Source organism: Nelumbo lutea, chromosome 6 (assembly GCF_056320005.1).
Source record: "Nelumbo lutea isolate HS-2025 chromosome 6, American lotus-T2T, whole genome shotgun sequence".
Lineage (NCBI taxonomy): Eukaryota > Viridiplantae > Streptophyta > Magnoliopsida > Proteales > Nelumbonaceae > Nelumbo > Nelumbo lutea.
Window position 1 is genome coordinate 58,095,711 of NC_142689.1, and position 14,765 is coordinate 58,110,475.

Genomic DNA, 14,765 nt, shown 5'->3' on the forward strand with positions numbered 1-14,765 from the left:
TATTTGCTCCCGAAACTTTGATTGGGCTGCGATTCGAGTTGTGACATCGGGGACCGTTACCCTATGACACTGTGGTGGTCTCATGTTCTCATTACGACGGACCCGAGCTGCTTTGGGATTGAGTCTGATAAATAAATATCTTGGGAGAAAAATGATACAATAATAGAGAGAATGACTGAACTTTGTTATTTTTCAAAAAATCTGATGTTTTTATAACAAGAAGTTGCTTTATTTATAGAGCTAAGGATAAGTGCTTGAAACTAAGGAAGTGCAACCATCAGCTCTTAAAAAACATCCAATTTGCTCTTAGAATTACGTATTCTCCTATAGACCTAGTAACAGAAAAACAAACTAAACCACTTAAACAAATTCCTATTGATAACGACAATTTAACAGAAAAATAAACTATAACCACTTAAAAAATTCCTATTAACGAGTACACTAACAGACTTAGTAAATATTTCAACAGAGTCAACAAATTCATATGCCCACCCGAATACCCCAAGAATGATAGGCGCCATCTTATCCCTTAGTTTCGTTTGCTGCCTTAGGATGAACAAAAGGACATGGATGCACAAGTAAAGCGGCCGATAAACACTTGAGCAAGCAATTTACTAGTGAACTAGTCATGAGGGAGACACAACGGGTCTGGCATGCACGCGGTGGCAAGTGGTATTGATTGAGTTGTACGATTGGAGTTCCCGTTGCTTTCATATCAACCACAAGTAATTTCCATTGAAAGTATCGATCCGTTATTGGTTTGAAGACCTTATCGACTACCAATATCGAATCGGACTGGAGCCATTTGTATAGCTCTTCATCACGATCACCAGAGAAGTATAGCTACAGTAATAAATGAAAGACGGAATATTGAACAATGGTGCAATGACAATCAATGAGACTTTAACCACCAATGAGTCTGTAAGACTTACCGGGGCCACCGACGACACATAGCACACTTTCACCAAATTTGTCGATCGTGCAACCACCAAGAATCCGTACGCATCTATCACCCATACAAGAGCAGAGTCAAGGTATGAAGGCAAACAGGCTACACTGATCGCATTTAAGCTATTTTCAACAGTAAACTATGCATTCACAACAAAAACATAACTCAATGTATACCTAAGCATCTGTCTCAAAGAGGCACCGCAGGCACCGTGCACTGAACCACATATCGCCATTACTCCATACAGACTCCTCACTGCAATAAAGGGTTATCATTTATTAGAGACCAAAAATGACAAGGGGGTGGGGTGAACAATGGGTCCACTGAAAGTAAACGGGTTGAGTACTTACTCTCCCATTGAACTATGCAAGAATATTTTGATGGCGGTGGAATCATCTTTTCATAATAGCCTCTTCTTCTTAAAAGAGGATCACATAGACGGTATAGGGTATAAGGGGAATTTCCGATGCTCTACAGTTGAGGTGTAAGGGTTGGTGGAGGCCTGACCAAATATACAAGGGTGAATTCAACCCACCTCAGAATTTTTAGGCCCACAGGTGAATCCTGACCGTGGATCAAACCACCTCTCTAATTTCAGAATTTTGCGGTGCCTGCAGTGTACTTCCCTGAATATACAATTAGGTGGGTCACTATTTATAGAGTGGCACAAGTTACTCCTCAATAGGGATAGTCGACTGTTGGGACAGCCTTGGGAGCATTTTCTTGGTAGCAGATACCTACCTATTACTCCTAACCCAAATTGTTATAAATTACTTTGGCCAAGATAAATCTGACCTGAACCCAATAACAACAAACAAACAAAAGTTACAAAACCTCAAATAGAAAAAACAAGTTGAGATCACACGCTAACAAAATACGTTTTAATACCCTCCCAACATGATATAAATGTTAGATAGTGTACGTCCTTAATTGAACACTTATGAAACTTGTATTAGTTTAGAATATTCTCAACCGTTGGATAGACTTTGGGAGTTTATCCTATCAATGCTGACACTAATGTACTGCCAAAAAGGTTGGGGCAGCCAGTCTCAGCTATCAGGGTTGGACCCAAAGCACATGTAGCATGTGTTTGTTTGAAACATTGAACTCGAACCATTTTCTAGTTATGTCCATAACCTTGGAGACTGATGGACAAAACTGGAAAGTTGCACCTATCCCCTAGACTCGATTATGATACTACATTGGGTATTGGATCGGGTTGTCTTTGATATGCCAATCAGTGAGATCCTTTGGGGTAAAAGCCTATGTATGTTGGGGCAGTCTGAGAATTCACTCAACTGGGCGATCATAGTGATAGGATTATCCCCTTTGTTGGACAAAGTAAATGATCGGGACTGCACTCTCTCTTATGGAAACCAAAACTATCGACAGTTGATTTCAACCGTGTTTTAGATTTATTTTGCAAAATATATTTATATGATAATATATATATATATATATATATATATATATATATATATATATATTATGTTTTAAGAAAATGTTTTAATTCCCAGGACTCATCCGAGCAGAGAGTGCAACATTGCACCTTGTAACCAATGGAGAGGTCCTTCCCAGTTGGGTAATGTTTGATTAATATGGGCTGAGAGGTTAAGTGTAAGAGACCATTAAGGGTTGTTTACCTTATAAACTATATCTTACTTAAATCCATTGTCATTGGGCCTTCATAGGATGGACGGAATCAATGATCAGTTATTGTAAATGTCGGGCCCATTAAGAGCCTATACTGATAGACTTAGGGGTTCACTATACTTAATAGTGAATTCGGCCCGGCCTTTTCACAAAGGCTGAGCCGAACCCATATATGCTTATGTAAGGTCATTATTGGGGTCCCACACCATACAAAGTGAACCTAAATGAGCTAGCAACCACCTAGGGACGTGAGCCACTTGCTTATTGGGCCTAAAACCCATGATTAATTGGATTAATCAAGGTGTCACATGATGACTTAAGCAGTCATGTGATTTGGGCGAATATGAGCTTTGATATGGGTCTGAATCAACCATTAGTATAAGATGATAAGTCTTATCCACTTAGAGAGTCCAAATCCAAATAAAGATTTGGATTAGGAACCTCCTAATTTGAGTAGTAGTGATCCTTAAGGCTAAGAAAAGAGGATATCGAATCTGCTCCAGTTGACGTTGTCCTCAGTTCTCTCTCTCTCTCTATTCTTGCCACCCCAGAAACCCTAATTCGACCTCCACTTCTTGGATTGATCTTGATCAGTTTCACCTTTGATTTTTGCAAGAAAAATAGAGAGAAAATTCATGCTCACCTCCCTTGTACGATCCAAAGTGTTAGATTGCAGTTTTGCTGAAAACTGCATTGTTGAACGGACTTCAATTCAAACTGTGCCATCTTTAGTGGAAGCTGGTTTTGGGATTCAGTTTGGGCATGAACTACCACTTTGGGAGCTACACTTGTGGAATTCATATCAGGTATACTTCTCCCTTCCTTTTGGTTTTAGATCTGGTCTGGCTTCAGTGCAAAAACGACAATTGAAAAATGCAGATTTTCTAAAACTAGGAATATGATTCCCAAAAGGTTGCAAAAAAATTTTCAAAATTTCGCCCAACCATCTAGCATGGTTTGGCCATCCATATGATGGATTCCGCCTTGCTTCACTAACACTGTACATTTTATCATGAGATTGGAACCTACCATAAAAGTGGGACTTACCATGTATGAAATATGCAGTGCCAAATCATGTTGGGCCAGATCATGTTGGAAGGGTGTTGGAACGTGTTTTATAGGCAAATGATCCAAACTCTAAAAAAATGAATCCACCTGAAATAGAGTATACCCAATTAATTTACCCCATCGTCATCTCTATAAAACCCTTGTATGTAGGGGTGGCCACGAGTCAAGCCTTTCATGAGTTATTCGAGCTTGGCTTGTGAAAAGCTCGTCTCGACTCGATTTAAACCGAGCTTCGAGCCCAATATATAGGCTTGTTTACTAATTGAGACAAGCTTGAGCTCAGTGAAGCTCGACTCGTGAGGTTTGTGAGCCTAGTATTATATAAATAATTTTTATTATATATAATTTTTATTTTTATTGTATATATAATATGTATGTATTAAATAAATAATACATACATATAATTTTTATTTTTCAAAAAAAAACTTGGCTTATAGTCGAGTTCGAGTCGAGTTGAATTCAAGCTCGAGCCTGATACTATTCTTGCAAGCTGAGCTCAAATAACCAAGTATTCAACTCGGCTCAGCTCAAATCCACCCCTATTTGCATGATAACTTTTTGTGCCTCTATGGTCTGTCTCTCTTGAGTTCAGATTGGTGCTCCACATGCACAATCTCACCATGCATTGGAAACCTCTCCCATACTCTTGTCATGGGGATATGTTCTCCGATACACTATTGGAATGTGCTGTGGGATGCGCATGGGACACGCTTTGTGGGATGTCGATGCAAATTCGTCTCACCTTCAATTCTTCTTCCAAACCCCCAAAGTTTAGATCAACCATTTTATTGTACCAAAGAATTTTACCTTGGATGGATCCAGTTCCACCTACCAACACAATCATCACTCAGCCCCACGTATACAAGCAAAATTTAACAAGAGTTTCCCATCATAACAAACCGACTACCCTATTAGAAACTAAATCAACTAAATCACGAACTGATGTTAGATCAGAACCCCCAACGTCCAACGAAGAGTAGAAGAGTCCGATGATTTGCTACAAACTAGACATGTGCAATGAGTCCCGATGCATCTGGTAACAGTATGGAGCACTGATGATTGGGCTTTCATTGCCCATTGGCCATTGTTACATGTCTTGTTTATAGCAGATTGGAAGTGCCATAATTGTCCTGGTAATGAATGAAGGGCACTGAAACCCTTCACTTGGTGTCCTCTTCATAAAGACAAAATTTGGTTTGTGGGAAGATTTTGGTGGGATGGGATGGGATGGAAAAGGGAAAACGGGTGGAAATTTTTCATGTTCCATTGTTTGGTTGCAAAAGGGAAAATAGTGTGAAAATCTATGCTAGTAACGATTATTAATTAATTGATTAGTAATACTTCTATTATTTTATATTTTACTATTATTAATTATTAACACTTTAAGGAAATAAGTTTATAATTAATTAATATTGGTAATTATCTAATTAATTATTAATTAAGAATTAATATTTAAAATTTATTTTATTAATATTTACTATGAATTAATAAAAATAACAATATTATAAAATCATTTTTATTCAATTATTAATTACTTAGCTAATTAATTGTTAACTATTCTTCGTTAATTATTAATTAGTTAATAATACTTTTTCTTATTCAATATTTTATTATTAATTAGATAATAACTAATTAAATCCATAAATAGTTAATTATTTTAATTAATTAATATTTTACATTTTATTAGTCTACAAGTTATTAATGATATTACATTTTATTAATACACATGACTTAATTAATAATTTTAATATTTTAAAATTAATTATTCATAAATTGTCAAATTATTTTTCAATGATAAATTATTTCTTTTAATTAAATTATTGATTTATTATTAAACTAATTAGTTATTAAATATTTTATTGCTAATTGTTAATATAATTAATAATACTTTTATGATTTAGTATTTTATTGTAAATTATTAGTTTGTTTAATTAATTAATAAATTTAACTAATATTATAATTTTTGTTAATTTCTCTTTTATTATTAATATTTTATTTTGTTAATACTTATGACTTAATTATAATGTTATTTTTTTATTCTAAAAATAATTAATTATTAAATTAATTATTGATTATTATTTGTTTATTCTAATTTATTTATTAATTGTTAAATTAAATGATTTTATTTATGGGTCTGGATCTAGTATCAACTCTTGAGACAAGGATTCCAGTAAAAAACTAAATTATGTATTAAGAAAACTGGTTAGGAACCATAAAAGTTAATTTATCTACATGAAAAGGAAAATCAATGCATAAATGGAATTGACATTACAACCAGCATTGGGATCATAATGAATTAACATTAATTCAGACAAAAAAATCAGGTTTAAGCATTAGCACATGTTAATCAAAATATAAGAGATCACAAGCACTCGTGCTGGAAGATAATATACAAGACTAGCACTTATTTGAGAATGGACAAGTAACAGTTGAATATTCATAAATAGGTTGATCTATTTTCTGCATTATTTTTCTCAATTAGTTTACTACTACTATTGTTCTAAGGTAGAATCCCTAGACTGCTTAAACATTTTAAAATACAATGACAACATATTCCATCAGTATTGTATTTTCATTTTCTCATCCCGCATAATACGTATCAGCTTAGCACCATACTGGGCAGCAGGCATTCATCTTTTTCAAGCATCACAACCATAAATGTAGCTGAAACGCCTGAAGCTAAAAAGACCAGACTGGCACAAAGCCGTAAGCTAGGGAAATGACAAGTGAGGTGCACCTAAACAACATTTTCAAATCCACTTGTTTACTTGGCGAATTTGCATAATTAACCATTTTCTGCTCGGTCATAAGCATTAGATTTATGTTTTGGAGCGAATGTGAAGCCAGATGGAACCTTGCCGAGCAACATCTCAGAGATCCGAATCTGCACCAGGAATAAAAAGAAAACCATTTTTTATCAACAGCCTGTATTTAAAAGAAACACATTGACACATTTATTAAAAACTAAAATAGGATCTCCTTCCAGCAAAATACTCATCCATGGTCAGCATGAATATAATAATAATATACCCAGTCAGCTGCAGAATCAGAGGCCATTAAGGTCTCGAGGTCATTGCGACCAAAGTAGCTGGGAGGCCTCCAGTTTAGTCGCTGAGGAATAATATCTAACAGACCAACAGGAATGTATCTACATGTGTAGCTAAGCCATTCTAGCAAGAAATGCCTTGTCGTCTCCACACCTGCAGACATTTGTCAGAATTAGCTTCCAATCCTTAGGTTTATTACCAGCCAAATTCAAAAGGCATTTAAAGAGACTCTAACTTCGATAGTCATCTAGAAAAAGTTAAAAGACAAAACGGAAGAAACTAATTAACCATCCTATCATCAACTGGCAGAGAATGATTTGCCATTTGAATTTTCTTTCAATTTAATGGACTCATAAATCAAGATTCCAATGGACCTACCCCTCTTCCGGCCTAACACTGACTGCAACAAAGAGAAGCAGCCACCTTTATTGCTCCTTTATTGTTGTCATTTAACAATGTAACAAAGAGTCTACATGCCGTTATCTAAAGCACAACTCCCAAAAATATCATCAATCTATTAAAATGGAAATTCAACCAAGTCAAAGACTTCATTGCTGTTCTACGGTTGTTTGGTCTGTTGTGGGTGGTTCCTACAAATGTAAGCAGCCTGGTCTTGGCTTAGAAATTTGGTGCTTTCAGTAGGAGAGGCAGAATCCTTTGGAAGATGGCTACAGCTGTTTGCTGGAGTGTGTGGAAGGAGAGGAATGATAGGACGTTTGAAAACAAGGCATCTTCTGTTGATACTTGATAACCTATGTGGGAAAGTTGAGAAGCTGATTATAAGATGGGCTTTAACCTGTAATGCTTTCCAAGGTGTCAAAAGGTTTTTTTTGGGTTAAGGCTGCATTTGGCATTACATATTTTAAGGACTTATCTCCTTTTTGCAGTTAAAAGGCCCCTATGAACATTGAGTTTTTAACTGCAAAAAAGAAATACGTCCTTTTTATCTCCTTTTTGCAGTCATTCATTGGCTTAAAGCATCCCCTTTATTTAAAAATTATTCAGCTGATGATTTGTTTAGAGGATGGTACACTGTGGCAAACTCTTCCTCATTGAGGTCTGTGTTAAAGGGGCAATGGATCCCTCCTGCACATCAACGGGTGAAGCTGAACTTCGATGGGAGTTCCTTAGGAAACCCGGGCCCCTCTGGGGTGGGAGGAGCTTTCAGAGACAAGGAGGGCAGACTGGTTGCACTATATTCAGGTCCAATAGGTGATGAAAACTCTTTGAGAGCAGAGATTATGGCCTTGCTACAAGGTCTAAGACTGGCTAAATATTGGGGCTTACACCAGATTGAGGTAGAAGGGGACTCTAAACTATTAATTGGGTGGTTGCAGTCACATAACTTGGGGGCCTGGGTACATCGACAATTCATGAGGAAAATAAACTGCTTAGCAAGGGAGGTTGGGGCACTGTTCAAGTGGACAAGGAGGTCAGCAAATGGACTAGCCGACACCCTTGCAAAGCAAGGAACTTTCAGGGAAAACTTGTTTTGGGCTATTTTGTAATCAGAAAGTACTTTTCTTGGGGTAAACACCCTTGACTGGGTGGTGACAATGTATTCTCTTAATATGTCTAATGAAAGTTACTGTTTCTGATAAAAAAAAAGGATATACGTCCTTAAAAAAATGCAGCATAAGAGAGTTTGCCCTTTCTGGGTTACTTATGGATAGTTTTAAAATAATTAGTTGTCTTGGGTCAATTTCCTAGTCCAAATTGGAGTTTATAAAGGGGCATCCGAGTTGATAAATTGAGTCTATAAATAGAGTCATTGTAATTGGAGTACAAGAGAGTGATTTGATTAAATAAATATTGGTTAAGTGAAATCTGGTTCTTTTTCCCCTCTCTCTATTATTTCTTCTAAGTGATCTGTCTCTTTGCTGTTTACCACAACAGCAAGAGTTCACCTCTCCCTTCTAATTTCTTGTTCATTCTTTGGTGAACAGCAAGCACTCAATTTTCTTTTCCAGCCATATTATTCATCTCTAATCACCCACAGCCCCTCATTCACCACACAATGCCCACCACCAGATCCACATCACTTTTTTTATTTTGATAGGTCACAGCCACTATTGAATCTAAAGGATCTTAACTTGGCCAATAGTGATAGATGATAGATCACCTTATGGTGATGGCTAAAAGACCATCGTTGATAGAAGCCACTTTCTTTATTGATAGAAGCTTTCAATAACCTATTATTGAGGTACGATAATTTCTCAGTTGGTCAACTTGTTAAAGACTAATCCAAGCCCTAGAGCTTCACCTGACAGCTCTGACTAAACTGCTAGAAATGGCCAAAATGTTAGAAGGTAATCAGGACATACCTTTGGTGTCAGAACCCCAATGCTCCAGACCAAAATGTACAAAATCCCTTAAAATATCCAATCGCTCACCAGAACTGATGTCCCAATGTCTCTGTTCCTTGATTTCAGTAAATATCCAGGGCTGCATAGCAGAAAGCTTATTATTGCAAGGTCATTAAACCATTTTACAATGAAACAAGAAGAAACTTCCAAGACAAACAAATACATATGCAGGATACCATAATCCATAACAAGGGAGAAATTGATGAGAATGTTGCCCATAGAATTATAGGATAGGCAGAATGGATGGGCACATCTGGAGTCTTATATTATAAGCAAATACCACTTAGGTTAAAAGGAAGGTTCTATAAGACAGTTGTAAGGCTAGTATTGTTGTATGAAGCAAAGTGTTGGATAGTCAAGAACATCTCCAAAAAATAAGTGACATAAATGCATATGTGAATGCCAACAATGGAAGAGTGGAAAAACTAGAAAGGATAGCGTCAGAAATAAAGTCATTTGAAGAAACTTAGGAGTAGCTCCAATAGGTGATAAAATGAGAAAGTAGACTAAGATGGTTTGCTCATGGGCATAGAAGATCATCTACAGAACCTGTAAGATGTGATCAGTTGAAGGTTGAAGGGACTAGAAGGACAAGGGGCGGACCAAAAAGGATATGGACTTAAGTAGTAAGAAGTGATTTAAATGATGCTCATAATTTAACAATGGATATGGCACTGAACAGAACAGAAACGGCAAAACAGGAATCATATAGCTGGCCCCATATAGTAGGGATAAGGCTTAGATGATTATGATGATGATGACAGATTACACACGCATCTAACACCACAAACACACCAAAAAGTAATAATAATAATAATAAAATTTCTTTAGCATTATGATATAAATAAATCGAGGCATACAAACCTTAATAAGTGATCCTCGAGCAACAATACATGTTGAAAGTTCAGCACAATCGGATATGTGCTTGTTCCAGTCCAAGTATGAAAATACATCTCCATTTCCCAAAACATGCAAAACATCAGGGGCCTTTCTTGCACATTGGTATATATAATCCCAATCAGCAAGCTTGCTATAGCGTTGCTGACGTGACCGACCATGAATTGTTATTGCAGCGGCACCCCAATTGCCAATATCTGCTATTAGTGAATCAATGCGATTTCTCCCTTCAAAATAACCTGTCCGGACCTAAAGCAGTAAAATTCCATTTGAACCATGATGACAAAGGATTAAAAAGAAAACAGGAATGATGATAAGAAAAACTTGAGAGTAATAAAACACAGTTAATGAAGTATATATTCAAACCACAACAAGAACAAAAACTGAGCATAGTCCATTTTCAAATAACAATAGATACAGGAAGAACAGGCATTCTGTTGGTGTTTGGAGAGATGTGGATTAGTGCTTAAGAGAATGAGGCATGATATGCAGATGATGTTTTGTTTAGATTAACAAATCAAAGGGAAAGAAGCACCTTTACAGTTATAGGTTTGTTCACTGTGCCAGAAGTAGCTTGTATAACATTCTTCATCCTCAAAGGTTTTGTAAGAAGAGCAGATCCAGCACCCTTGTTAACAACAATATCAATAGGGCACCCCATATTTATGTCAATAAAATCAATAGTACATTCACGATCAATGAGTTCAACAGTACGTGCTACAGTGTCTGGGTATGCCCCACATATTTGTACACCAAATAGATCCTCAGAAGAATGTCGCCTCAACAATGCCCATTCTGAAGCTTGACCCTATTTCCACTACTCTATGTTAGAGAACAACATACCAAATCATACAAGAACTTGAAAAATAATAACTAGTAAGAGCTATGTTATATAACAAATTTTGAGGAATTCATACACAAAGGCAATATGCTTGTCCAGATTAAAACCAAACAAAAATCTACTTGTCATTCTAAATTCTAGAACCATAGTTGCTGCAAAGCTATCCTCTGAACACTACAGTTGTGTACATAACTTGAGAATAAGACAAAATAACCAACTGCTAGTAACTGGATCCTGGATTCATAAGGATGTCCGACTCTACCCTGATCTAGGGCATGGCATATAAAATAACTTTAAAAAGTTCTAAACTCATTGTGATTCTACAAGAGGAATGAATTTGTGCACAGATGAAACTAAGTTAGCAACAGCACAAATAGTAGTAGTGGAAACAGTAGTAATAAGAAATGATTAAGCCCTTTATCAAGTGTAGGTTGGTCATGATCATGACTCATTGATTTTTTTTTATTGGAAAGACTCATATTGATTATTAAACTAATCAAGGAGAAAGCTCAGCAGAAGACCCATACTATATACAGAAAGGTAAATCCTAGATAATATTAAGAGTCTCTATAAGTTCAGCAGAAGTTCTCATTCAAACTTTACAAAGTTCACCAAAAACTTTGAAGAAGAGTTGCACTGTTGAGATGGTAAAATTGATAAGTGCAGACAAATAAACCTGTAGGAGATTTGTACACATAGCCATTTCCCCACATGTTATATCTGCCCCTAACATCTTGCAGACCCTTCTGAAAGGAAGGTTCCCAACAGTGGTTAGAGGTGCAAGATACAGCTTTCCTCTGAAATCAATAAGTTTCTTTTCACGTGGATGTGCTTTCAAGCACATATCAGTTTCTGCAAGACAATTATCAGAAGGTGTGGTTTCTAATTCGGCCTGTATGGAGCTTCTCTCAATTTCTTTTTCCTGGAGATTCAAGCCTGTTGCAATACAACCAAGATCAGATACACTAAAAAACTCAGCAAAATGTTAATAAAAAGAGCTATCAAGAGCATTTCAGTGAAAAGCAAATTACCACTACTTTCTACTTCACTGGAGCAAGATTTTTCAATGAGTGGAGTTTTAGCTTTCTTTGATGGCCGCAAATCAAGTGCAATTGAATCCCCCACATGGTCCTCCACCTCCTTAGCTCTTTGAGGGCAATCTCCTTTTTCAACAGAATCAGAAGCTATTTCACCAATACGAGACCCATTAAGAACAGCTTGATCACCTTCCTCCTCATGTGGTTCCAGATTTTTTTTCTTAGCATTGCCATTCCCCTGCAGTTGACATTTATCAAAAAAGTGAAAACCAACCAATCATTTTGGGACCTTTCCAGGAATTCAGTGTGAGAAATCACAATCTAGAAAAAGGGTTTTTTTGGTATTAGAAAAGGAGGGTGTTTCAGACAAAACTTATAATGCACCAGTATAAATAAAAAACACAGCCTAAATCAAGTATCGAAGGGCCATCTGATTATGGAGATTGATGTCTCATCTTCCAGAAATATGGCCTTTTTTTATAAAACTCTTGAATGATAGTGTGAAGACTTCTAGGCTATGTTTGGTTAAAATTTGGCTCCAAAGAATCACTATCTAAAGAATGAGTTTTGAGCCAAAAATGATTCTTTTTGAAGCTAACTTCCTAGATCCAAAGAATCAATTCATATAGTGTGTTTTTAGCCCAAAAAAAGAATTAGTTCCAGCAAATTCCATAATCCAAACTCAAAAGTGATTCTTAGAACCACAGAATTCATTGAAATTAATTTTCCAAAAGCATGCAAAACACAACCTTGGGAACTGTTTTCCATGCATAAAGATTAAAAATAGCAGCATTCTGAAGAACAAATACTTGCAGGAACACAAATAAAAAAGAAAGATGGGCCATTAAAAACGAAACTTGGTGAAAAGTGACTAAGACTTAAAAGTTAATGCCAATGATTATAGGAAGTACAGATGTAATTAGAAAATCAAGTAAAGGGTTATAAGAATACCAAAGAGATCCTTTTGGTTAACCAAAGTAAGATTATTTCAGAAATGCTACAATAGAACAATTATCATACATAAGATACAAAAGTGAAATGAATTATGGAGCCCCGCTTTGTTACAGACAAACAATTTGTTCATACCAGAAGACCGAGGAGTTTGAGCTGTGCATCTGCCATGGGGAAGTTGACTTTGTTTTTCCACAAAAGTTTCTGAAGATCTTTGTTCAGCCCATTTATTTCAGATCTTTTCTTCTGTGCATTCAATGAGTCCGCAGGAAAGCCATCCTTATGCGTACTTGAGAATCTACAGGCCAATCCATAAGGACATGGCCCTTCAAGGGCAGAGAAAGGGCAATCTCCATCTAGATCAGCCAGCTTCTGCAATTGAGAGCATTTTATCCATCATAAAGGCAGAATAATGCATGTGAGAATATTAATTTTTATTTGGCACTCGGAGAATATTAATTCAATAAGAAATTTTTGGGCTTATCAAAAGGTGGAATGTATGGTATACAAGCGTCACAATACCTGAGCTTTGAATGCTTCCATATCGTGGCTGAAGCGGCAATTACCTCCAAAACGACATGAGCACACATTACCAGTCTTTGCTACCTCAGGACAGATATGTGATGCAGATTTTCGTTCCTGCAAGTTTTTTTGACCAGTTTTGTGAGTAAGAACTATTGGAGAGAGGAAAAAAGCGAGATAATCAAGGAAATGGGAGTGGGAAACCGCCGCTATTATATATTTGAAACGAAAAAGGAAAATTAAAGAGTAGTACAACTATTTATGGAGAAGAATGCAAGAGCCTTCATAACAGTAGGGAATGATTTAAACACTTAAGCTCCGTTAAGATGTCTTGTTTCAGTCAAACGACTAAAACGCACCTTCTATTCTGCTATTGTTCAAAGTGCAAATTATCATTGTTAAGTTAAACAATGTATACCGATCTTGTTATTGAGCAGTAAAATTTCAGAACGTTCAAGGACGACAAGCATTCGCTCGTTAAGTACTGGCCATAATAGCGCCTAAAACACTTATAGCAGGAATGAATGAAGAACTAAGTGATACAGCTACAAACTCGTAAGCAGTAATTAATGCGGCCAACAAATTATAAACCGAGAACCAATGTAAGTACTTTAAACGGTGAAGACTTCTGGTAGGATAAAACTGAGATAAAGAAAACAAGGAACTTTAGTGAATTCTAATATACAAGAATCGGAAAGGAGCTATAAATTAGAAGTAAGCATACCTGTAGGCGTTCCCTCTTCAATTGCCTCCTTGATTTCTTCCCTGTTACCACGTTCGAAGGGACTAACTTCTTGTTTACAACTGGTTCTCCATTGACAGCATCATTAGAGCAAGGCCTAAGAGGTGGAGGTCGAAGGAATTCTCTCTTCACTGGAGCTATTGCTTTAGCGACGAGTTCCTCTGGTTTTAAATGAACTTCGCTTCCGTTCGACGAAGGTGCTTCCTCCGAAACTTTCGTTTCCACCTCCCCAGGAGCTTCTTCCATGACAGGGCGATTAGACGAACACCTCCAGAGGCAGGCTGGAATCTAGTGTTCTGCCAAGAACGTAAACCTTTTAGGGTTTTTGTGAGTTGTGCACCAACTAACCGAAGTGGGCTCTGTAATTATCCTGATCCGCCCGCCCCATCCGGCCACTCCACGGTCCCCATCCACCACCTCCCCAAGGGTCCGGATGAGCTTAGGGGTGTCCATGAAAAATCGAACCGATTCGAGAAAATCGAACCGCAAAATACGGTTAACCGAATCTATCGGTTCGGTTTTGTTTTGGAATTTTTGAAAAATCGAAAGATCGGTTTGGTTTTTAATTGATCTATAAAAAAAATCTCCGATAAATTAAACCGATTGGTATATATATTTATATGTATATTTTTTATATTTTTTTAATATATGTCATATATTTTCTATATATTATATATAAATATATGCTTATA

At 36.6% G+C, this 14,765-nt stretch overlaps 1 protein-coding gene and 1 long non-coding RNA gene across 2 annotated transcripts; both read right to left on the reverse strand.

The window, feature by feature from the left end:
• Nucleotides 1-348: 348 nt before the first annotated feature.
• On the reverse strand, nucleotides 349-1,204 carry LOC148849056 (uncharacterized). The gene is made up of 3 exons (XR_016100487.1): nucleotides 1,126-1,204; nucleotides 933-1,006; nucleotides 349-843 (listed from the first exon to the last, which is right to left on the reverse strand). It is a non-coding gene; the product is annotated as an uncharacterized LOC148849056 (long non-coding RNA).
• Nucleotides 1,205-6,048: 4,844 nt separating this feature from the next.
• LOC148849057 (FMN-linked oxidoreductases superfamily protein) lies at nucleotides 6,049-14,514 on the reverse strand. The gene is made up of 10 exons (XM_088949676.1): nucleotides 14,056-14,514; nucleotides 13,332-13,448; nucleotides 12,945-13,181; nucleotides 11,853-12,096; nucleotides 11,498-11,757; nucleotides 10,516-10,788; nucleotides 9,948-10,229; nucleotides 9,042-9,162; nucleotides 6,701-6,870; nucleotides 6,049-6,554 (listed from the first exon to the last, which is right to left on the reverse strand). Exons 1-10 carry the CDS (start codon nucleotides 14,317-14,319, stop codon nucleotides 6,456-6,458), a joined length of 2,067 nt encoding a protein of 688 aa, XP_088805802.1. The 5' UTR covers nucleotides 14,320-14,514; the 3' UTR covers nucleotides 6,049-6,455.
• Nucleotides 14,515-14,765: the final 251 nt, after the last annotated feature.